We start from the raw sequence: 25,418 nt of genomic DNA, 5'->3' as shown, positions 1-25,418 counted from the left end.
AGGACATAGACCATCCAATTGATGGATCAATTGGATCAAAACGTGGTTGTGGGATGATGCCTGAGCAGAAAAGGAATATATTAACATGCAAGGACAATAACCACGATTGCACAGACTGTATAGCTGAAACAGATTGTAGCATCGAGTGAAAAGTAAAAAAGTAAAAAGAGGGGGGAGGGGGGCACCCACCTATTGCTGCAATAATACAAGTAGGTGTGAAAAGGAATGGTGATGATGCCAATATATACTGGCGAAAAGTGATGCTGTCCTATGGAGAAGAATTGTACATGTGACTCAGAAATATGCAGGGGAAAGGGTGTCTGAGGTTTAAGATGCTAGAGAGGAATACCTTGGCAATAGTCCTCAGCGGAAAATAGAAAGTTTGGGAGCTGAAGAGTGTGAATCGCCTATGGCGTCACAGTGGGTTAGGGTATTTTAATGGCAACCGTCAATACAGGCCTATGAGTGAATATATGCAAAAATGACACTTTGTCTTTGACAGAGTCAAAAATATCACAGAGTTCTATGGTGAGAAACATAATGAGATTAATATGTATATATACGTGTAATCATGATAACCGTAACATGTTATACTTAGTGCAATAGGGATCCAATGGAAATCCTAAAGGTAAGTGTGTAATAGTGAGAATCTCTACAGGTTGATTGAACCATATAATGCATATCAGAGATCCACATTCAAATCAGGCTGTGGTATATTTCAAGGAGACCATTGGAAGTGCCTAAAGCAGAAAAAGAGCCATTCAAAAGGGGGAAATAGTCATCCATAAAGAAAGTGCCCAATTGATTGTTTACAGGCTGTCAGTGGTTATATACCATACCTATGAAGGGAGTCATTGGGGAACAGGGAGTGCACTCTGTAATCAGATAATGGACATAGTCGTTGGTAAAAGTAAATATGGGAGCTGATAGTGAGTAAAGGAATTAGTTTGCTTACCTTAAGGTGGCTTTACACACTGCAACATCGCAAACGACATCGCTGTAACGTCACCGGTTTTGTGACGTTATAGCGACCTCCCCAGCGACATTGCAGTGTGTGACACGCATCAGCGACCTGGCCCCTGCTGTGAAGTTGTGATCGCTACAAATCGTTCAGGACCATTCTTTGGTCCTTTGTTTCCCGCTGTGCAGCAAAGTCTCAGTGTGTAAAGGGGACTTTACAGCGACTTCATTAGCGACTTCCCTTTCAAAAAGCTGCTTTACAACGTCCCCAATGACTAGCGAGGTCGTTCTGCAGGTCCGGATCGCTGTTGCATCGTTGGCCAGGTTTGCCTGTTTGACAGCTCACCAGAGACTTTGTAGCGATCCCGGCCAGGTTGGGATCGCTGGTGGGATCGCTAGAAAGTCTCAGTGTGTAAAGGGGCCTTTAAACGCCAGGGGACAGCAGGAGATAAAGTGACCGGCAGTGAGGTGCTGCGTGCTTTTAAGGAGACGGCCGGTGACTGCCTGCATCCTGTCAGTGGAACGCAGGAAGTAACTGGGTGGAACACAAGCCGTAGTGATGAAGTGAAAGTCTGTGACCAAGGAAACCACCACGCATGCGCAGTGGGTAAGAACGGAGAGGAATGATTCATAGTGCTGGTGGGGATGCTGGGATTCATTAGAAGGCAGGTAAAGAATCAGGAAGTGGTCTAAACATAAAAAGGAGAATAAAAAGGAGTTATTAATGTAATATATAGTGAACAATCTGAAATTATTAAGGAATTAGAAGAATTAGTATTAATGTTAAATATAACAAATGACATATGGCAATGATGAGTAAACTGATAGACTACTTCTATAAGGTAAATGAGAGGATGACAATAATAAAGAGGAGGCACATCAAAAAGGAGGCACATAAAAAACAGCTATACTCTTATGGTGTATAGGCACAGGAGTGAGTGACATAGAAATACGAGAACAACAGAGATTGAGGAAATATATTAGTACACCTCATATTCGCGGTTTAGTCCGTGAGGCTCCAAAGTTTGTAAGGTAAAAATCCAGAAAGCTTCACGCTCCTTCAGTGACCTGATCCTGTCACCCCCTCTCCTGTTTGGAGGGACATGATCGATGACCTGATATTTCAGTTGAGAAATAGAGGGGCCGTGGGAAATGAAGTGGTGAGGGATAGGGAGAAGAGTCTGCTTACATCGAATTGTCGATTTGTGTTTGCTAATTCTATCCTTTATATGCTGTGTAGTTTCTCCTACAAGGGGAGTTGGCCCCAACTAGCCTGTGTCAATACGTTCCACCCATTTTACCCACTCCTTAAAGGCATCATTAGAAAGCATTGGTCACTCCTTGGCACTGCATACCCCAACATTAGGGAATTTCAATCACCCCCTTCTTCGGCGCTCCATTGGGAGACCCAGACGATTGGGTGTATAGCACTGCCTCCGGAGGCCACACAAAGCACTACACTAAAAAGTGCAAGGCCCCTCCCCTTCTGGCTATACACCCCCAGTGGGATCACTGGCTCACCAGTTTTTCTGCTTTGTGCGAAGGAGGTCAGACATCCACGCATAGCTCCACTGTTTAGTCAGCAGTAGCTGCTGACTATGTCGGATGGAAGAAAAGAGGGCCCATATAGGGCCCCCAGCATGCTCCCTTCTCACCCCACTTGTGGTTTGTAAGGTTGAGGTACCCATTGCGGGTACGGAGGCTGGAGCCCACATGCTGTTTTCCTTCCCCATCCCCCTGAGGGGCTCTGAGGAAGTGGGATCTTACCGGCCTCCAAGCCCTGAGGCCGGGCTCCATCCACAGACCCAGTGAACCTGCTGGATGCGGAGCGGGGTACCGTTCAGGGACAAGGCCCTGCAACTTTCAGGTACTCTGTGTCCCCGGACAGACAGGCACGCACACGCCAGACTTGCTGGGTGTGTTAGTGCGCCGGGGATGGTAACGCTGCACGCCGGGGTTTGAGTCACAGCAGCTTAGCTGTGTGACTTCATGTGCTGGGAACTACCGCGCCGACCACTCTCGGAGCGGCGGCGCGGCTGGGACTTGTAGTGCGCCGGGGACTTAGCGCCGACCGCGCTTTTACGGCGGCGGCGCTTATAAATTGAGTCCCCGGCTTTTGCGGCCTAGCTCCGTTTCGTTCCCGCCCCCTCCCTGTCAATCAGGGAAGGGGACAGACGCTGTGCAATCGCCAGCGCCGAGGGCTGGAGCCTTATTTACATGCTCCAGCCCTCTCACTAGACACAGTGGGACGCAGGTTTCCCGCTTTTAGTCTGAGCACGCCCAGGGCCCGCCCCCCCCTCCACAAGACGCCGGCAGCCATTCCTTACATGCAGTCTGGCTGGAGGACGGACACAGGCTCTGGGAGACCCAGACTAGGGATTTCTGGCGACCACACACCCGCGTTTAGCGGGCGGTAAGCAGCACATTAGTGCTGGCCCCACTTGTGCCACAGTGTTGTATTGGTGTATTTTTTCCTGTACCAGATATATTATATATATATATACTGCACTGTACGGTCGCTTCTTGGCTGTATACCCTATATTGCTCTGGGAGACAACAACATGTCATCCACAAAACGCAAGGGTGCCAAGGCAAGGGCTGTATACACTACTTGTACAGCATGTGGGGCTAATCTACCAGCAGGCTCCAACGACTCTCATTGTGTGCAATGTTCAGTCCCAGTGGCACTTCGTCAGCCAGAGCCTATGGTGATGGTAGCCCAGGCAGAGACGCCGGTGAACCCTGCCCCGGTGACGGGGACAGAATTTGCAGTCTTTGCTGATAAAATGTCTGTGACTATGACAAAAATCCTGGAGACCTTGCAGTCCAGGCCAGTTGCTCAGACCATGGACACTGCTGTGTCTATGTTCCCCGGTCCCCCTCAGTTGGAACTAATCCGTACTTCAAGGGGGTCCCAGGCATCACAGGCTGAGGGCTCTGACTCCGATGACAGTCCCAGTCCGCCTAAGCGAGCTCGCTGGGAGAGACCCTCCACGTCATCACGCGGGTCAGGGTCTCAGCGAGAAGGGTCTCTATATGATGAGACAGAGGTGGGTGATCAGGAGTCTTCTCCTGACACCGCACTCAATTTGGATACGCCAGATGGTGACGCCATGGTAAATGACCTTATAGCGGCCATCAATAGGCTGTTGGATATTTCTCCCCCAGCTCCTTCAGCAGAGGAGGCAGCTGCCCAGCAGGAGAAATTCCATTTCCTGTATCCCAAGCGTAAATTGAGTACTTTTCTGGACCACTCTGACTTCAGAGAATCAATTCAGAAACACAATGCTTATCCGGACAAGCGTTTTTCCAAACGCCTTAAGGATACACGTTATCCCTTTCCCCCTGACGTGGTCAAACGCTGGACCCAGTGTCCAAAAGTGGACCCTCCAATATCCAGGCTTGCAGCTAGATCCATAGTTGCAGTGGAGGATGGGGCTTCACTGAAAGATGCCAATGACAGACAGATGGACCTTTGGTTGAAATCTGTCTATGAAGCTATTGGCGCGTCGTTTGCTCCAGCATTCGCGGCCGTGTGGGCGCTCCAAGCTATTTCAGCTGGTCTGGCCCAGGTGGACTCTTTCATGCGTCCAGCAGTGCCGCAAGTGGCGTCCTTAACTACGCAAATGTCTGCGTTTGCGACCTACGCTATCAATGCGGTACTGGACTCTACGAGCCGTACCGCCATGGCATCCGCCAACTCTGTAGTTTTGCGCAGAGCCTTGTGGTTAAAAGAATGGAAAGCAGATTCTGCTTCTAAAAAATGTTTAACCAGCTTGCCATTATCTGGAGACAGACTGTTTGGTGAGCAATTGGCGGAAATCATTAAACAGTCCAAGGGTAAGGACTCTTCCTTACCCCAGCCCAGATCAAACAAACCTCAACAGAGGAAGTGGCAGTCTAAGTTTCGGTCCTTTCGAGGCTCGGGCAAGCCCCAATTCTCCTCGTCCAGGGGGACTCAGAAAGAGCAAAGGAGCTCTGATTCCTGGCGGACTCACTCACGCCCCAAGAAAGCAACCGGAGGTACCGCTTCCAAGGCGGCTGCCTCATGACTTTCGGCCGATTCCCTCCGCATCCTCGGTCGGTGGCAGGCTCTCCCGCTTTTGCGACATTTGGCTGCCACAGGTCAAAGACCGGTGGGTAACAGACATTTTGTCTCACGGGTACAGGATAGAGTTCAGTTCTCGTCCTCCGCCTCGGTTCTTCAGAACTTCCCCACATCCCGACCGAGCAGATGCCCTTCTGCAGGCGGTGAATTCTCTAAGAGCAGAAGGAGTGGTGGTCCCTGTTCCTCTTCGGGAACAAGGACAAGGTTTTTACTCCAATCTCTTTGTGGTGCCAAAAAAGGACGGCTCATTCCGTCCTGTTCTGGACCTAAAGCTACTCAACAAGCATGTGAACGCCAGGCGGTTCCGGATGGAATCCCTCCGCTCAGTCATTGCATCAATGTCTCAAGGAGATTTCCTAGCATCAATAGACATCAAAGATGCTTATCTCCACGTGCCGATTGCTACAGAGCACCAACATTTTCTACGCTTCGTGATAGGAGACGACCATCTCCAGTTCGTAGCTCTGCCATTCGGTCTGGCGACAGCCCCACGGGTGTTCACCAAGGTCATGGCGGCAGTGGTAGCAGTCTTGCACTCACAGGGACACTCTGTGATCCCTTACTTGGACGATCTACTTGTCAAGGCACCCTCTCAAGAGGCATGCCAACTCAGCCTGAATGTTGCACTGGAGACTCTCCAGACGTTCGGGTGGATCATCAACTTCTCAAAGTCAAATCTGTCTCCGACTCAATCACTAACGTATCTTGGCATGGAGTTTCATACCCTCGCAGCGATAGTGAAGCTTCCGCTGGACAAGCAGCGGTCACTACAGACTGGGGTGCAGGCTCTCCTTCAAGGTCAGTCGCACTCCTTAAGACGCCTCATGCACTTCCTCGGGAAGATGGTGGCGGCAATGGAGGCGGTTCCGTTTGCGCAGTTTCATCTGCGTCCACTTCAATTGGACATTCTTCGCCAATGGGACGGGAAGTCAACATCCCTGAACAGGAAAGTCTCCCTTTCCCAGACGGCCAAGGACTCTCTGCAATGGTGGCTTCACCCACCTCATTATCACAGGGAAAATCCTTCCTACCACCGTCTTGGGCGGTGGTCACGACAGACGCGAGTCTGTCAGGGTGGGGAGCAGTTTTTCTCCACCACACGGCTCAGGGTACGTGGACTCAGCAGGAGTCCACCCTTCAGATCAATGTTCTGGAAATCAGAGCAGTATATCTTGCCCTACTAGCCTTCCAGCAGTGGCTGGAAGGGAGGCAGATCCGAATTCAGTCGGACAACTCCACGGCGGTGGCATACATCAATCACCAAGGGGGGACACGCAGTCGGCAAGCCTTCCAGGAAGTCCGGCGGATTCTGATGTGGGTGGAAGCCACGGCCTCCACCATATCCGCAGTTCACATCCCCGGCGTAGAAAACTGGGAAGCAGACTTCCTCAGTCGCCAGGGCATGGACGCAGGGGAATGGTCCCTTCACCCGGACGTGTTTCAGGAAATCTGTCGCCGCTGGGGAAGGCCGGACGTCGACCTAATGGCGTCCCGGCACAACAACAAGGTCCCAACCTTCATAGCACGGTCTCGCGATCACAGAGCTCTGGCGGCGGACGCCTTAGTGCAAGATTGGTCGCAGTTCCGGCTCCCTTATGTGTTTCCACCTCTGGCACTCTTGCCCAGAGTGCTACGCAAGATCAGATCCGACTGCAGCCGCGTCATACTCGTCGCCCCAGACTGGCCACGGAGGGCGTGGTATCCGGATCTGTGGCATCTCACGGTCGGCCAACCGTGGGCACTACCAGACCGACCAGACTTACTTTCCCAAGGGCCGTTTTTCCATCGGAATTCTGCGGCCCTGAACCTGACTGTGTGGCTATTGAGTCCTGGATCCTAGGGTCTTCAGGATTATCCCAAGGGGTCGTTGCCACCATGAGACAGGCTAGGAAGCCCACGTCCGCAAAAATCTATCACAGAACGTGGAGGATATTCTTATCCTGGTGCTCTGCTCAGGCCATTTGCATTGCCTACCTTTCTTTCTTTCCTGCAATCTGGGTTAGAAAAAGGTTTGTCGCTCGGCTCCCTTAAAGGGCAGGTCTCGGCGCTATCCGTCTTTTTTCAGAAGCGTCTAGCACGACTTGCTAAGGTGCGCACGTTCCTGCAGGGGGTTTGTCATATCGTACCCCCGTACAGGCGGCCCTTAGATCCATGGGATCTGAACAGGGTACTAGTTGCCCTCCAGAAGCCGCCCTTCGAGCCTCTGAGGGAGGTTTCACTTTCTAGACTATCACAGAAAGTGGCTTTTCTGGTAGCGATCACATCTCTTCGGAGAGTGTCTGAGCTAGCAGCGCTATCATCCAAGGCTCCCTTCCTGGTCTTCCACCAGGACAAGGTAGTGCTGCGCCCCATTCAGGAGTTTCTCCCGAAGGTGGTATCCTCTTTTCATCTTAATCAGGATATCTCTTTGCCTTCTTTTTGTCCTCATGCAGTTCATCGGTATGAGAAGGATTTACATTTGTTAGATCTGGTGAGAGCACTCAGAATCTACATTTCCCGCACGGCGCCCTTGCGCCGTTCGGAGGCACTCTTTGTCCTTGTCGCTGGTAAGCGCAAAGGGTCGCAGGCTTCTAAGGCCACCCTGGCTCGATGGATCAAAGAACCAATTCTTGAAGCCTACCGTTCTGCTGGGCTTCCGGTTCCATCAGGGCTGAAGGCCCATTCTACCAGAGCCGTGGGTGCGTCCTGGGCATTACGACACCAGGCTACGGCTCAACAGGTGTGCCAGGCAGCTACCTGGTCGAGTCTGCACACTTTCACCAAACATTATCAGGTGCATACCTATGCTTCGGCGGACGCCAGCCTAGGTAGAAGAGTCCTGCAGGCGGCAGTTGCCTCCCCGTAGGGGAGGGCTGTCTTCGCAGCTCTAACATGAGGTTTTCTTTACCCACCCAGGGACAGCTTTTGGACGTCCCAATCGTCTGGGTCTCCCAATGGTGCGCCGAAGAAGAAGGGAATTTTGTTACTTACCGTAAATTCCTTTTCTTCTAGCTCCTATTGGGAGACCCAGCACCCGCCCTGTTGTCCTTCGGGATTTTTGGTTGTTTTTCGGGTACACATGTTGTTCATGTTGAATGGTTTTCAGTTCTCCGATGTTACTTCGGAGTGAATTTGTTTAAACCAGTTATTGGCTTTCCTCCTTCTTGCTTTTGCACTAAAACTGGTGAGCCAGTGATCCCACTGGGGGTGTATAGCCAGAAGGGGAGGGGCCTTGCACTTTTTAGTGTAGTGCTTTGTGTGGCCTCCGGAGGCAGTGCTATACACCCAATCGTCTGGGTCTCCCAATAGGAGCTAGAAGAAAAGGAATTTACGGTAAGTAACAAAATTCCCTTCTTTGTTTTGCTACAAAAGACCACCCAACCTCAGAGACCGCCTTGTCCGTGCCGATGTTGGCCCATCAAAAAGACCCCTCAGACAAGCTACCCTCTCTACCCCGAAAAAAGGAACATTTCCTTGCCTGTCCTGTGTCCAGTGCTCCAACATCACACGTGGAGACTCCTTTTTTCACCCACGTTCTTGTAAACGGTTGCAAATCAAGGGCTTCTTCACGTGCGACTCCACCTTTGTCGTCTACGTCCTTGTGGCCTTGGGAACGTAGGAGAAACTACACAGCATATAAAGGATAGAATTAGCAAACACAAATCGACAATTCGATGTAAGCAGACTCTTCTCCCTATCCCTCACCACTTCATTTCCCACGGCCACTCTATTTCTCAACTGAAATCAGGTCATCGATCATGTCCCTCCAAACAGGAGAGGGGGTGACAGAATCAGGTCACTGAAGGAGCGTGAAGCTTTCTGGATTTTTACCTTACAAACTTTGGAGCCTCACGGACTAAACCGCGAATATGAGGTGTACTAATATATTTCCTCAATCTCTGTTGTTCTCGTATTTCTATGTCACTCACTCCTGTGCCTATACACCATAAGAGTATAGCTGTTTTTTATGTGCCTCCTTTTTGATGTGCCTCCTCTTTATTATTGTCATCCTCTCATTTACCTTATAGAAGTAGTCTATCAGTTTACTCATCATTGCCATATGTCATTTGTTATATTTAACATTAATACTAATTCTTCTAATTCCTTAATAATTTCAGATTGTTCACTATATATTACATTAATAACTCCTTTTTATTCTCCTTTTTATGTTTAGACCACTTCCTGATTCTTTACCTGCCTTCTAATGAATCCCAGCATCCCCACCAGCACTGTGAATCATTCCTCTCCGATCTTACCCACTGCGCATGCGTGGTGGTTTCCTTGGTCACAGACTTTCACTTCATCACTACGGCTTGTGTTCCACCCAGTTACTTCCTGCGTTCCACTGACAGGATGCAGGCAGACACCGGCCGTCTCCTTAAAAGCACGCAGCACCTCACTGACGCTCACTTTATCTCCTGCTGTCCCCTGGCGTTTAAGGTAAGCAAACTAATTCCTTTAGGGCGGCTTTGCACATTGCGACATCGCAAGCCGATGCTGCGATGTCGCACGCGATTGTCCCCGCCCCCGTCGCAGGTACGATATTGTGTGATAGCTGGCGTAGCGAAAATTATCGCTACGCCAGCTTCACACGCACTCACCTGCCCTGCGACCCTCGCTGTGGCCGGCGACCCGCCTCCTTCCTAAGGGGGCAGGTCGTGCGGTGTCACAGCGACGTCACACAGCAGGCGGCCAATTGAAGTGGAGGGGCGGAGATGAGCAGGATGTAAACATCCCGCCCACCTCCGTCCTTCTCATTGCAGCCGGCGGCAGGTAAGGTGAAGTTCCTCGCTCCTGCGGCTTCATACACAGCGATGTGTGCTGCCGCAGGAGCGAGGAACAACATCGCACCTGTCGCTGCACCGGCATTATGGAAATGTCGGAGGCTGCAGCGATGATACGATAACGAGGCTTTTGCGCTCGTTCATCGTATCAAAAAGGTTTTACACATTGCGATATCGACTGCGACGCCGGATGTGCGTCACTTTCGATTTGACCCCATCGACATCGCACGTGCAATGTCGCAACGTGCAAAGCCGCCCTTACTCACTATCAGCTCCCATATTTACTTTTACCAACGACTATGTCCATTATCTGATTACAGAGTGCACTCCCTGTTCCCCAATGACTCCGTTCATAGGTATGGTATATAACCACTAACAGCCTGTAAACAATCAATTGGGCACTTTCTTTATGGATGACTATTTCCCCCTTTTGAATGGCTCTTTTTCTGCTTTAGGCTATGTGTGCACATGTGCGCTCTGCACCGCACCGAAAAGGTGCGCTTCAGAGCGTAGCTGAAAAGCTGCGTTCTGAAGCGCATGGTGCCGGCGAGAACGTGCGCTCTACCAGCAGCTCCTGCCATAGACAGAGCAGGGGCTGCCGGCAAAGCGCACGGAAGAAGTGACATGTCACTTCTTAGAACGCAGCGATTCGGGCAGCAGCCGAAGCGCTGCGTTCTAATATGCCACGTGCGCATGGCCCCTGCACAATCTCCATAGATTGTGCAGGGGACGCAGGACGCATGCAGTTACGCTGCGCTACAAAGCGCAGCGTAACTGCATGAATTACGCACACGTGCGCACATAGCCTTAGGCACTTCCAATGGTCTCCTTGAAATATACCACAGCCTGATTTGAATGTGGATCTCTGATATGCATTATATGGTTCAATCAACCTGGAGAGATTCTCACTATTACACACTTACCTTTAGGATTTCCATTGGATCCCTATTGCACTAAGTATAACATGTTACGGTTATCATGATTACATATACAGTGCCTACAAGTAGTATTCAACCCCCTGCAGATTTAGCAGGTTTGATAAGATGCAAATAAGTTAGAGCCTGCAAACTTCAAACAAGAGCAGGATTTATTAACAGATGCATAAATCTTACAAACCAACAAGTTATGTTGCTCAGTTAAATTTTAATAAATTTTCAACATAAAAGTGTGGGTCAATTATTATTCAACCCCTAGGTTTAATATTTTGTGGAATAACCCTTGTTTGCAATTACAGCTAATAATCGTCTTTTATAAGACCTGATCAGGCCGGCACAGGTCTCTGGAGTTATCTTGGCCCACTCCTCCATGCAGATCTTCTCCAAGTTATCTAGGTTCTTTGGGTGTCTCATGTGGACTTTAATCTTGAGCTCCTTCCACAAGTTTTCAATTGGGTTAAGGTCAGGAGACTGACTAGGCCACTGCAACACCTTGATTTTTTCCCTCTTGAACCAGGCCTTGGTTTTCTTGGCTGTGTGCTTTGGGTCGTTGTCTTGTTGGAAGATGAAATGACGACCTATCTTAAGATCCTTGATGGAGGAGCGGAGGTTCTTGGCCAAAATCTCCAGGTAGGCCGTGCTATCCATCTTCCCATGGATGCGGACCAGATGGCCAGGCCCCTTGGCTGAGAAACAGCCCCACAGCATGATGCTGCCACCACCATGCTTGACTGTAGGGATGGTATTCTTGGGGTCGTATGCAGTGCCATCCAGTCTCCAAACGTCATGTGTGTGGTTGGCACCAAAGATCTCGATCTTGGTCTCATCAGACCAGAGAACCTTGAACCAGTCGGTCTCAGAGTCCTCCAAGTGATCATGAGCAAACTGTAGACGAGCCTTGACATGACGCTTTGAAAGTAAAGGTACCTTACGGGCTCGTCTGGAACGGAGACCATTGCGGTGGAGTACGTTACTTATGGTATTGACTGTAAACAATGTCCCCATTGCCATGAGATCTTCCCGGAGCTCCTTCCTTGTTGTCCTTGGGTTAGCCTTGACTCTTCGGACAAGCCTGGCCTCGGCACGGGTGGAAACTTTCAAAGGCTGTCCAGGCCGTGGAAGGCTAACAGTAGTTCCATAAGCCTTCCACTTCCGGATGATGCTCTCAACAGTGGAGACAGGTAGGCCCAACTCCTTGGAAAGGGTTTTGTACCCCTTGCCAGCCTTGTGACCCTCCACGATCTTGTCTCTGATGGCCTTGGAATGCTCCTTTGTCTTTCCCATGTTGACCAAGTATGAGTGCTGTTCACAAGTTTGGGGAGGGTCTTAATTAGTCAGAAAAGGCTGGAAAAAGAGATAATTAATCCAAACATGTGAAGCTCGTTGTTCTTTGTGCCTGAAATACTTCTTAATACTTTAGGGGAACCAAACAGAATTCTTGTGGTTTGAGGGGTTGAATAATAAATGACCCTCTGAATAAACTTTTCACAATTTAAAAAAAAAAAAAAAAAAAAAAGAAATAACATTCTTTTTTGCTGCAGTGCATTTCACACTTCCAGGCTGATCTACAGTCCAAATGTCACAATGCCAAGTTATTTCCATAGTTACATAGTTACTTAGGTTGAAAAAAGACCTAGGTCCATCTAGTTCAACCTTCCTCCACCAGTTCTACATTTAGTCACTAAGTCATTTATAACCAACAATGTTGTGTGTAGTGAGGAAATCATCCAGCCCTTTTTTAAAAGCTGTTATAGTATCTGCCATTACTACCTCTTGTGGTAGTGTATTCCACAGTCTGACCGCTCTAACTGTAAAGAACCCTTTCCTATTTAGGTTTCGGAATCGCTTTTCTTCCACTCGCAGTGAGTGCCCCCTGGTCCTTAGTACTGTCTTTGGAAGGAATAAGTCATGCGCCAGTCCTTTATATTGACCACACATGTATTTATACATATAAATGAGATCTCCTCTGAGACGTCTTTTTTCTAAGCTAAACATATCTAACTTTTTCAACCTGTCATCATATGGCAGGCCTTCCATTCCTTGTAATAGTCTAGTTGCCCGCCTTTGAACTGACTCTAACTTCTGAATGTCCTTTTTAAAATGTGGAGCCCAAAACTGGATCCCGTATTCCAGATGTGGCCTTACAAGTGATTTATAGAGGGGTAACAATACGTTGGGATCACGGGATCTAATCTCTCTTTTTATACACCCTAAAATCTTGTTTGCTTTAGCAGCTGCTGCTTGACATTGAGTGCTGCTGCTCAGCTTATTTGTAATGAGAATACCCAAGTCCTTCTCCTGTTCTGTAGTCCCGAGTTTACTTCCATTTAATGTATACGCAGCTATAGGATTACTCCGTCCTAGGTGCATTACTTTACATTTATCAACATTAAATCTCATTTGCCAAGTATCTGCCCATTCTGACATCTTATCCAGATCTTTTTGTAATATTGTACTATCCAGGTCAGTTTTTAATATCCTACATAGTTTGGTGTCATCGGCAAAGACTGACACTGTACTATCAATCCCATCCACAAGGTCATTAATAAAGAGAGTAAAAAGAATCGGTCCAAGCACAGATCCCTGCGGCACCCCACTGCTGACTATAGCCCATTTAGAGAATGTACCATTTATGACTACTCTTTGTTTCCTATCTTTTAGCCAATTCCTTACCCAGTTGCATATTGTGTCCCCTAGTCCTTGCTTCTGGAGCTTTAGTATAAGGCTATTATGTGGTACAGTATCAAATGCCTTTGCAAAGTCCAAATAAATCACATCAGCTGCATTACCAATATCCAGGTTTGCACTTACCCCCTCATAGAACCCCAACAGGTTGGTTAGACACGACTTATCTTTCATGAATCCATGCTGTTTGTCAGTTATCATATTATTTTCTGCAATATATTTTTGCATGTCATCCCTTAAAATGCCCTCAAAAACTTTGCATACTACTGATGTCAGGCTTACTGGACGGTAGTTGCCTGGATCTACCCTCTTACCTTTCTTAAATATCGGTACCACATCAGCAATCCTCCAATCCTGAGGCACCAACCCTGTTACAAGTGAGTCTAAAAATATGAGATACAGCGGTCTGTCGATTACGGAGCTCAATTCCCTCAATATTCGTGGATGAATGCCATCTGGCCCTGGGGATTTGTCAATGTTTAATTTACTCAGACGTAGGCGTACTTCATCTTGTGTTAAATTAATTATATCGGTTGGTGAACTTTGATTTTTCACTTGTTGAATGATCCCTGGTACAGTCAGTTCCTTGGTGAATACAGATGAGAAATGCCTATTTAATATCTCAGTCTTTTGTTTGTCCTCTATAACTAACTTGTTATTATATTTTCCGAATGTGTAAACCTGCTAAATCTGCAGGGGGTTGAATACTACTTGTAGGCACTGTATATATACATATTAATCTCATTATGTTTCTCACCATAGAACTCTGTGATATTTTTGACTCTGTCAAAGACAAACGTGTCATTTTTGCATATATTCACTCATAGGCCTGTATTGACGGTTGCCATTAAAATACCCCGCTGTGACGCCATAGGCGATTGACACTCTTCAGCTCCCAAATTTTCTATTTTCCGCTGAGGACTATTGCCAAGGCATTCCTCTCTAGCATCTTAAACCTCAGACACCCTTTTCCCTGCATATTTCTGTGAGTCACATGTACAATTCTTCTCCATAGGACAGCATCACTTTTCGCCAGTATATATTGACATCATCACCATTCCTTTTCACACCTACTTGTATTATTGCAGCAATAGGTGGGTGCCCCCCTCCCCCCTCCTTTTACTTTTTTTACTTTTCACTCGATGCTACAATCTGTTTCAGCTATACAGTCTGTGCAATCGTGGTTATTGTCCTTGTATGTTAATATATTGCTTTTCTGCTCAGGCATCATCCCACAACCACGTTTTGATCCAATTGATCCATCAATTGTATGGTCTATGTCCTTATATATCTTTTTTAGGTATGTTACAAATGCTGCGATGATGATTTCTTATGCTCAACCCTCGTAAATCTAACTTTTCATGTGATTGTACATAAGTCTTTTCACTTTAATATGTCTGTGTATATGAGTGATGCAAACTATTATATACATTGGAGTGATATATACTCCCTTGTTCAGTGTATGTAAATCACTGCTTACATTTCTGTTTTTTAATTTTCTCTTTTTTTCTGTATTATACACAGTATCACCTTGATAAAAGCTCTACGAGCTGAAACGTCGGTGTAATTGATGAACCCTTTTTTGTGCCTTGCAATAAAATCACCTGAGAATTTTTTTTTTCATTTCATATTCTCTTATCTGAGTGTGCCGAAGCTTTCCCTTTTTTTATTGACTACTAATTTTCTTCTGAGCACCTCTCTATACCAGTAGTTAGTGCAGCCAGGCTGACTTTTTTTGTTGCCTTTGTTATCCGTCCAAGATCAGAGGAGTTGGTAACATCTGGTTCCTCCAGGCTAAAACTGTGTGCCCAGGGTCAGGCCGGACACCTTCGGGTTATGGAGCGAATACAGTGGGACCAGTGCCAGTGCTAAAACCACCTTGGGATGAACCAGATTGGCCCTCACGTCAGTGAGTGTTGCTAAGGGAACAGTGTGTCTGCTCTGTCAATGGATGTGATATTCACTGCCTTAGCGTTAGGTGGGATAGCCCTGTTTACCATTGCCATCGGATATAGAGTGTACCTCTGGTACAAGAAAGGTAACCCAGCGCCATTCAACATACTCATCCCCCTCTGAACAAAGTTAGGACACCACCTTTCAGTAGGAATACAGATCAAGAGTCAGTCTCTGGGTACTTCCAGGATAGGTGGTTCTAGACCTCACCTTAGGCTATGTGCGCAAAGTGCGTTTTTCGGGTGCGTTTTTGGCCTCAAAACTGCATGACTTTGCTTCCCCAGCAAAGTCTATGAGTTTTCATTTTTGCTGTCCGCACACAACTTTTTTTTTAAGCTGCGTTTTTGAGCTTGAAAAAAAAAAAAATGGACATGTCAATTCTTTCCTGCGTTTTTCTGCGTTTTCCGCCCATGCAATGCATTGGAAAAACGCAGCCAAAACCGCATCAAATCGCGGTAAAAACGCATGCGTTTTTTGACGCGGGAGCGTTTGTGCGTTTTTATCGGCCAAAAACGCAGCGTCAAAAAAAACGCAGCGTGCGCACATAGCCTTAGGTAGGAATACAGATAAGGAGTTAGTCTCTGAGTCCTTCCAGGATAGGTAGGTCTAGTCCAAGGGACGTTCAAGGGTCTAAAAGCTGAAGAAGGTAGATGAAGAATGGGTCAAGGAATATCAAAAGACAGAGCTGGATGCACCCTGCAGCACCTCATTACATGTTATCATGGCAAAAGAACAGCCAGTCAGTCCAAGGAAGTTTTCAAGACATTTGGATTGAAGGGAAAAGATCAATTGGACCCCAACAAATGGAAGAAAATAAGAGCTACTAGAGCAGGAGTGATAGCAGATAAATCATGGACTGAAGTGGTCAGAACTCTTTCTGACATGGCAAAAACAGCCCACGATCAAGGCTGGATATACCATGAAGAATCAGACACATGGGAAGAAACTGCGAAGAAGGATAATAAGGATCAGCAGCCTCCCCTGTACCTGTCAGCTACTCCTGGAACAACTCCAAAAATAACAGGATCCCCGGAATGGACCTGCACAAACTGTGGCCAACAAAATCCGGACTGGAGTGAAACATGCCTAGCCTGTGGAGCCCCACAGCACAAGCTACAAGCCACAGCACCAGTGCCTCTTTATCCCGTAGTGGAAAGAAGAGTCCTAATAAGACCACCTGTTAATCCACAAAACCCAGATGCTTCCAGAGATGCAGTTCCTCGTACGTATGAAGATTACGTACCCTGGACTCCAGCCGAGCAGATGGCTTTCCTGCAAAATACTCCAGACCCAACTAGAAACCCAGTCAGTTTTTCACGTTACCTGAACCAAATACAGGTCTCCTACAGAAGCACTTGGTTGGACATGGAGGTCTTATGTAGACTTAAAATGTCCCCTGAGATGTATGCCAAACTCACTGCCCATCTGACAGGACATGTTCCAGCTGATACCCGTAATGTGGAATCGGGCCAAGACTTCATGACACGACTCAATCTCTTCTGCGCCCAGGAGCAACGAACTAAGGGCACAATGGGACCAGTGCATCAAGGTCCTGTGGAGAATGTCAGCTCATTTTACTACAGATTAATGCAGTCATTCGCAGATGAAGGGCTGGACTTACAAGAAGGTGCAATACGTCGCCTCATGGTAAAATCCTTCATGGATGGGATACATGCACCTCTGGCAGACAGACTGAAAGCATGCTGCCCCGAATGGAGAAACATGGAAGACATAGATCTTCTAGTCAACAAAGCAAGTGGCTTAGAAACCGACACAAAGGATAAAAGGCACAAGAAATAAGGCACTGACCTGCTACTATTGTGGGATCAGAGGACATGTGATCAGAGACTGTAGAAAGAAGAAGAGGGACACTCAAAACCAACCCGAGAGTCAGGAGGAGAAGACTGCCTGACTTGCGGCTGCACGGGACAGGGATGCCAGAGGTTCATTTATACACGTCCCCCTTCAAATTGGCAACAAGGAAATCAGGGCTTTGGTGGACTCAGGAGCCTCACGCTCTGTACTCCCCAGGAACCTGGTGCCTGAAGGATCCATCTCATCTGAAGCTACTGTAGTGTCCGGGTTTGATGGACAAGCCCAGATAATCCCAATAATATATCCATTGAAGGTGAAACTGGGACCACACATGTTCATGTCCAAATTCTTAGTGTCCCCCCTGGGTGGAGATGCCCTAGTGGGAGCAGATGTACTATCAAGATTACAAGCTCAGATTGTATACAATGAAGATGGATCTGCTATCCTGCAAATTCCGGAGGATATCCTGAAGAAGTCCTGTGCACTCTTCAAATGATCGAAGATCAACCAGAATCTGATGTCACACAGGAAGCAAACACGGATCCAGTACTTCTACAAGTTCCTGCAAAACTCTGGTCCACATCAAAAACTGACCTCGGCACACTACCTGTGCCCCCCATAAAAGTTTGTCAAGCCTGGAATTACACCACCGCAGCTGAGACAATATCCTCTCAATGCTCAACAGGAAGCTGCCCTGGATCAACAGATAAAAGAACTGCTGAAGTCGGGAGCTCTCAGAATTACTAAGTCTCCGTACAACACTCCGCTGTTTCCTGTAAAGAAGAAATAAGTGAAAAAAGGTGATCCAGTCACGTACCGGATGGTACATTTGAGGGCAGTGAACTCAATACTGCAGCCCCTCACTCCTGTTGTTTCTAATCCACATACACTGCTTACTCAAGTACCGGCTACATCTACCCATTATACGGTCATAGAACTTGCTAATGCTTTTTTCTCAGTACCACTGGACCCAGCATGTCAAGACATCTTTGCATTCACGCACAAGCAAAATCAATATACGTGGACAAGGCTGCCTCAAGGAATGCAGCATTCCCCTACACTATATACTCAGGCAATGAGTAGTATCCTTCAAAGCTGGCAGCACCCAGACTGCTGTGTCCTCCTCCAGTACGTGGATGATTTACTACTGTGCTGCCCCAGTGAAGAAGAATGTAAAACGGCTTCAATAAGTCTTCTCATCTTTCTAGCAGAAGTAGGCTGCAAAGCAAGCAAAGGCTATGTGCGCATGTTGCGTACATCACTGCAGAAATTTCTGCAGCGATCTGAAGAGCACATGTGTGCTTTAAATCGCTGCAGAAATGTCCGTAGTGAAAAAAAAAAAACCGATTCCATGCGCTCTGCCTGCAGCTCCTGCCATAGACAGAGCAGGAGCTGCCGGCAAAGCGCACGGAAGAAGTGACATGTCACTTCTTAGAACGTAGCGCTTCGGCAGTAGCCGAAGCGCTGCACTCTAAAACGCCACGTGCGCACGGCCCCTGCACAATATCCATAGACTGTGCAGGGGACGCAGGACGCATGCAATTACGCTGCGCTACAAAGCGCAGCGTAACTGCATGAATTACGCACACGTGCGCACATAGCCAAAGATAAACTACAATTCTGCAAAACGAGGGTCACCTTCTTGGGTCACTGTCTCTCTGCGGGACAAAAACACCTCATCCCGGACAGACAAGAAGTGATCAGAAAAGCAAGCATTCCTAGGAATCTCAAACAGCTCAGAGGATTTTTAGGACTAATATCATTCTGCAGACAATGGATTCCCAATGCATCGCTACTCATGCAACCGCTGTATGATTGCACGAAGAATGTTCCTTTCTGCCTTGCAGAAGAAGCTTGACAAAACTTTCAACAGCTCAAAGAACTAGTGATTGATGCACCTGCTCTGGCACTACCAAACTATGATCTCACCTTCTATCTGTTTGTATAAGCTGAAAAATAAGGAGCGCTGATAGTGTAATACCAACAGATCAGTGAGGTAGATCAGGAAAAATACACTCACCTGAAATGGTTGTGATAGTCACAACCACTGATAGAGCATAGGATTATGGCGTCTGCTGCAGCCCCACGTGGATGTGCATACAAATCAGAGTGAAAAGGGGGTTAATGCCGCGCATCAGCCAAAATAAAGATGTAGCACGTTGATGTTATAAACTTATTCTTTAATTCCATCGGTCTACGCGTTTCGAGGATATACCTCTTCTTCAGGACCAGTGCATCAACATAGTAACTGTTGAACTATGTTGATGCACTGGTCCTGAAGAAGAGGTATATCCTCGAAACGCGTAGACCGATGGAATAAAAGAATACGTTTATAATATCAACGTGCTACATCTTCATTTTGGCTGATGCGCGGCATTAACCCCCTTTTCACTCTGACTTCTATCTGTTTGTAGCAGAGCTTCAAGGATTTGCCGTAGGAGTACTCAGAAGACGGACAAACATCACATAATCGGGTACTACTCCTCTCAACTCGACAACGTCACCAAAGCAGCACCAACCTGTGTCCGTGCTGTTACAGCAGTTTCAAACATACTGCAGAAAGCATCTGAAATCTCACTCGATTTCCCGACCACCATCCTTACCAGCCATGACATCTATGCTATTCTCAATCAAGTGCTGTTGAAACATCTTTCCATGGCAAGACAAGTCAGACTTCAGTGCACGCTGTTGCTACCCCCAAACATCTCATTTGCTTGAGTGACCAGTCTAAACCTCGCTGATCTTCACAAGTTTAGAAGGGGGGACAGAAGAAGAGAGTGACAAACGTACCAGCGCACCATTTGACCATGATTGTCAAGAACTCATTGAACATGAGGCAAAGTCCCTGCACAATATTCAGGCAACACCGCTTACAAATCCAGACTTTGAACTTTTTGTGGATGGTAGCAGATATGCTGATGAAGCAGTCAAATTCCACTCCGGATTTGCGGTAGTGACTTTACATGCAGTCTTAGCCAAACAACCGCTACCTCTGCGCATATCTGCCCAAGAAGCAAAACTTCTCGCCCTCATCTGGGCCATTGAGTTTCTGGAAAAACAAACAGCGAATATCTACACGGACTCAGCCTATGCACACGGCATTGTGCACGATTTTGTTGTTGCAGACTAGAGGATTCCTCACAGCAACAGGAAATCCCATCAGGCATGGAGCCTCAGTGAAGAAACTAATGGAAGTAGCTTTGATACCAAAACAGCTAGCTATCATAAAGGTTGCTGCCCACACCAAGGCTCAAACACCCGAGGCAAGGGGAAATCGCTTGGCCGACCAAACAGAAAAACAAGCAGCCCTACTTCCTTTGAAGGAGACGGAAACGGTGTCAACGACGGAGGAAGAAATGCAGAACCTCTCTGAGACACAGGAAAATGCCTCTGAAGAAGAAAAGGCCGGATGGCGGGCCAAGGGGGCAGAAAAGGTGGAGGGGATTTGGCGCCTAAACGGACTTTCCGTTCTGCCACGTAGTTGGTTCCCTGCCATTTTCCAAATACTTCACTACCCTACGCACGATAGCACAAACTCAATCATGAACCAGATGCAACCTCTGTTACGCTCACCGAGGAGCGGCGAGCGTCTGGAGGTGGACTCACTGGACCGTGCCCCGGACTCCCCTGAGAAGGCGACCAGCAGCGAACCCCTATACAGGGACTGTGCGGTGCCTTCCCAGAAGGCCTAGAAGCACGGCAGCCAGGAACCAGTGGTAGGAGTCTCTGTACGGCCAGGTGTAGCTCGGGTAGGATGTCCGCAGCAGGCAGAACACGGGTGTGGCACCGGAGATGGTTACAGTAGGTGGCACGGAGACGTTTACTGCGGGTAAGGCTGGTGACGTCCACTGCGGGTATGGCCGGTGACATCCACTGCGGGTATAGCCGGTGACGTCCACAGCCGGAAGGTACAGATGGTACTACGGTGAGATAGAGTATTAGTAACGGGCAGGTAACACACAGATAACCATAGTACAAAGGGGCCTGAACACTAGCAGGGCTCTAGTAGAAGCGTTGCTCGGGCGCCTGCTGCCGGGGGAGGTGAACCTAAATAGTCTTTAGGTAACAGGTGACCTCTGAGGTCACTTCCAGAAAATGAGGCACTGCTGCTTTAAAAGAGGGGGCGTGGCCTCGCACGCAGCCTAGAGGTGCTCACTGCAGAATTGTGTGTGGAGGAAGAGACTGCAGCAGCTCCAGGAAGAGGGCACCTGACCCGGGAGTGAGCAGAGCCATGGGACTGGTAAGAGGAAGCACGTCGCTGCCAGGGGCTGGGACCAGGAGTGCACGTGGGGGCCATGCTGGGACTGGGCAGATGTGAGGGAGAGCGCCCCCCTCGGGATCTGGCGGGACCAGGCGCTACAACCTCATTGGGTAGCCCCCGGCTTCAGACAATACGCCTCCCAGAGAAAAAAAGCTTGTTACATCTGTCAACAGCATAATCAAGGCCAGCTAACTAAAACCCCGCAAAGACACATGCCAAAGACGTTTGCCCCATTCCTAAGAGTATAAATAGACTATATCCAGTTGCCAAAACATGGCATCTACGAGTTTGTACTTGTCTGTGTAGACCTCTTCTCAGGATGGCCAGAGGCCTACCCTGTCAGCTCAGCCACGGCCAAAATCACAGCAAAAAAATTGGCCTGTGAGCTGGTACCCCAGTTTGGACTCCCTGAAGTCATAGAGTCAGACCGAGGTACCCATTTCACTGGACAAGTTTTCCAGAACACTTGTGCCCTGTTAGGCATTCAGTCAGCCTTACACACACCTTACTACCCACAGTCATCAGGGAAAGTGGAAAGGTTAAATGGAACTCTAAAGCTCAAACTAGCCAAGGCAGTGGAGGAGACTGGTAGACCATGGACAGAATGTCTCCCCATAACTCTTTACTCTGTAAGGACCACCCCGCAGGGAAAGCACAGGCTCTCACCCTTTGAAATACTCTTTGGTAGTGCACCCAGATTAGGATGCTACTTCCCGCAGGAGTTACACCTGCAATGTGATAGCCTAACGTCTTATGTTGTTTCTCTGCAGAAGAGACTAACTGAAACCCACCAAAGGGTCTATTCTTCTCTACCTGATCCTGATGCAATTCCAGGAACCCACTCCCTAAAGCCTGGTGACCGGGTTTACCTAAAGAAGGACGTGAGAAAGACCCTTGAGCCACGATTCGAAGGGCTTTTGACTGTCCAGCTGACCACTCCAACCTCCGTCAAACTTGACGGGAGATCGACATGGGTCAATGCCAGCCACTGCAAAAAGGCCTAATACTGCTGATAAGTATTTCTATGTGTACTTCCTTTCTGGGGCCTTCTATACCACGGCAGAATTCATTTGAGACCCACCATGAAGTGTTAGCTGAAAAACTTGGGATCTCAGACTGCTGAATATGTACACATGCACCTGTGACAGCCTCTTCTATGCCTTACTTAGCTATACCAGTCCCAATAAACGAAGTGTTTCAATGGGGAGGCTGTTACAATAGACTATCAGTCAATGACACAAAGTATCAAAAACTGTGGAACACTAGTGTGCCCATACCAATTGTAGGATGGGTAGATTTCCCCTGGTGGCAAGGCAACCTTACTACCGGCCTTCCCGGAACCCAGCAATTCTTAGCCTTTGAAGGAAGCAGCTGGATACCCCGTAATTACACAAAAACACCTACTATGGGCAAGATTCCAACAGAAGGAATCAAAATAAGTTTTGGGCGAACCTCTGACAGTACTGATGCATTTAAACCCTTGCTGTTAGAGAGACATTGCATGACCATGGGTGGACACACAATTCATTGTTTCCAGAAGGCACAAATGATACTTGTTACTCCCAACCCGGAAATTTATGGTGCAATGATTCAGACCCGTATTATTATTATTATTATTTATTATTATAGCGCCATTTATTCCATGGCGCTTTACAAGTGAGAGAGGGTATATGTACAACAATCATTAACAGTACAAGACAGACTGGTATAGGAGGAAAGAGGACCCTGCCCGCGAGGGCTCACAGTCTACAGGGAATGGGTGATGGTACAATAGGTGAGGACAGAGCTGGTTGCACAGTGGTCTACTGGACTGAGGGCTATTGTAGGTTGTAGGCTTGTTGGAAGAGGTGGGTCTTGAGGTTCCTCTTGAAGCTTTCCACGGTAGTGGAGAGTCTGTTGTGCTGAGGTAGAGCGTTCCAGAGTATGGGGGATGCACGGGAGAAATCTTGTACGCGATTGTGGGAAGAGGAGATAAGAGAGGAGCAGAGAAGGAGATCTTGTGAGGATCTGAGGTTGCGTGCAGGTAGGTACCGGGAGACTAGGTCACAGATGTAGGGAGGAGACAGGTTGTGCATGGCTTTGTATGTCATGGTTAATGTTTTGAACTGGAGTCGTTGGGCGATGGGAAGCCAGTGAAGGGATTGGCAGAGTGGCGAGGCTGGGGAGTAGCGAGGGGAGAGGTGGATTAAGCGGGCCGCAGAGTTTAGGATAGATTGGAGGGGTATGTGCCTGGTCGAGAAACCTATGGTGAACAGTCCGCAGGCTATTGTAGTCCCCTAGGCCAACTTCCCGGATGGTGTATGCTGAGAAAAGTATCAGCTTTTATAGATATAGTACATAGACTCATATTACAACATTCTGCCATCTGGGATCTCCCGCCGCAGACCTACTGGATCTGTGGCTACAACGCCTACAAATGGCTACCAGTAGGAGTAAATGGCACCTGCACCTTGGCCCGTTTGACCCCTGCCACCTTCATTATTAATACTACTGATATACCGGCACGAAAAATGCCTCTCCACCTACTGGTAAAGAGAGCGGCAGACAACAAAGACAGGCCTAGTGGCCGACCCCATGTGGTTCAAATGAGCCATGTCAACAAATTTTTCAGTTCCCTTTTTTTCTATCCCATGATAATGCAGATGTATGATAAGTTGGTGGACAGCACCGACTATCTTGATGATCAAATTTTTGAGGTTCTCCAAGCAGTAAATAGTACCATTGCCATACAGAGACAATTAATCATTGTAACCAACCAACATACTTTGGTACTGGATTACCTCACTGCGGCCCAAGGGGGGATGTGCCAAATAATAGGCCCCAGCTGTTGTCACTACATAGATCCAAAAGGAACCTTAAAAGCCCAAGCCAGTTTAACTGAGATACAAAAGCTGAGGAAAAAACATGATGAGGAGGTACTCAGAAGCTCAGATGCTTGGTGGAGCAATACCTTCTCAATGTTCAACCCTGCAAACTGGTTTAAGGGAATAGGAGGATGGTTCATGGGGATACTGCAATCAGTGTTCCAAGTGTTACTCTGTTTATTAGTTGCCTATGTAGTGTTTAAGTCGCTAATGGCTTTGTTTTCCCGCTGCTTGAGAAAATGCAAATACAATGATTATTCAGCACCCCTATGAAATCACTAATATGCTTTTTTCTTCTCTACTCTTTCCTCTAGAAATCACCTTGGGGTATCATGATGCGACACCTGTTGGGAGGCATGCAGGCAGTTTTCTGGAGGACAGATGTGGACGACTCTCTTCGAGCAACCCGCGGTTTGGAAAGTATCTGGTGGCTAGCCTGCTCTACACCGCTTCTCGATGGGCCCCCGTCCATCACTCACGCCAAAAGGGGGGATTGTGAGGAAAGAGTTAACTTTTTACTGGTTAGAAAAGTCATGGACTCTCATTCTCCTTGCAAAGAAAACAACCAAGAATTGTTTACCTAACAGACTCTTGAGACATTTTCAAGGACTCATTGTTTTGGCTTAAAGAAAGTGAAGAACACTGCTGACACAAACATTTTTTTTTGCTTTTAGAATAAAAGTCATCATGTTAATTTCTCTTGCTGGAAACATGTAATCCACGCCTATAATGAATGTAGACTAATGAATATATATGTTACATAGTTACGCCCTAATTAGTTTTGGTATAACCCTGTGTATCTAAACAAATCAATACAGTTCTATTTGGGAGCCGCACATCTCCAGTGCTTATGTGTATAACAGCGTCTGACTGTTTTCATTGAGACTGGGAAAGGGCGGGGGGGGGGGTTACCGGGACTCCCTCCGCATTTGGACATCGATGGCATCAGTTGTGACCGTTAGGTCAACCTAACATTCCACATCTCCCCCTCCCCCACCCTCTATCACAGGCCCCAGCGTCTGCATTTGCTGGGCTGCTAAACACAAAGAGTTCAAGTTACTCACGGCCCCCTCC

General features: G+C 47.7%; 1 protein-coding gene across 3 annotated transcripts in view; it reads left to right on the top strand.

The window, feature by feature from the left end:
- ZNF410 (zinc finger protein 410) overlaps positions 1-25,204 on the top strand; it is a 63,449-nt gene extending 38,245 nt beyond the window's left edge. For 2 of the 3 annotated variants that reach the window (XM_075330710.1, XM_075330713.1), the window contains one exon: positions 24,659-25,204. In XM_075330710.1, the coding sequence (XP_075186825.1) occupies positions 24,659-24,843 (185 nt within the window). In that variant the 3' untranslated portion in view covers positions 24,844-25,204. The remainder of the gene's footprint in view (positions 1-24,658) is intronic. The other variant, XR_012727723.1, reaches the window with a different exon arrangement.
- The last annotated feature ends 214 nt before the right edge of the window (positions 25,205-25,418 follow it).

The sequence above is a fragment of the Anomaloglossus baeobatrachus genome, chromosome 12, assembly GCF_048569485.1.
Source record: "Anomaloglossus baeobatrachus isolate aAnoBae1 chromosome 12, aAnoBae1.hap1, whole genome shotgun sequence".
NCBI lineage: Eukaryota > Metazoa > Chordata > Amphibia > Anura > Aromobatidae > Anomaloglossus > Anomaloglossus baeobatrachus.
This window is presented reverse-complemented; position numbering and strand designations above follow the sequence as displayed.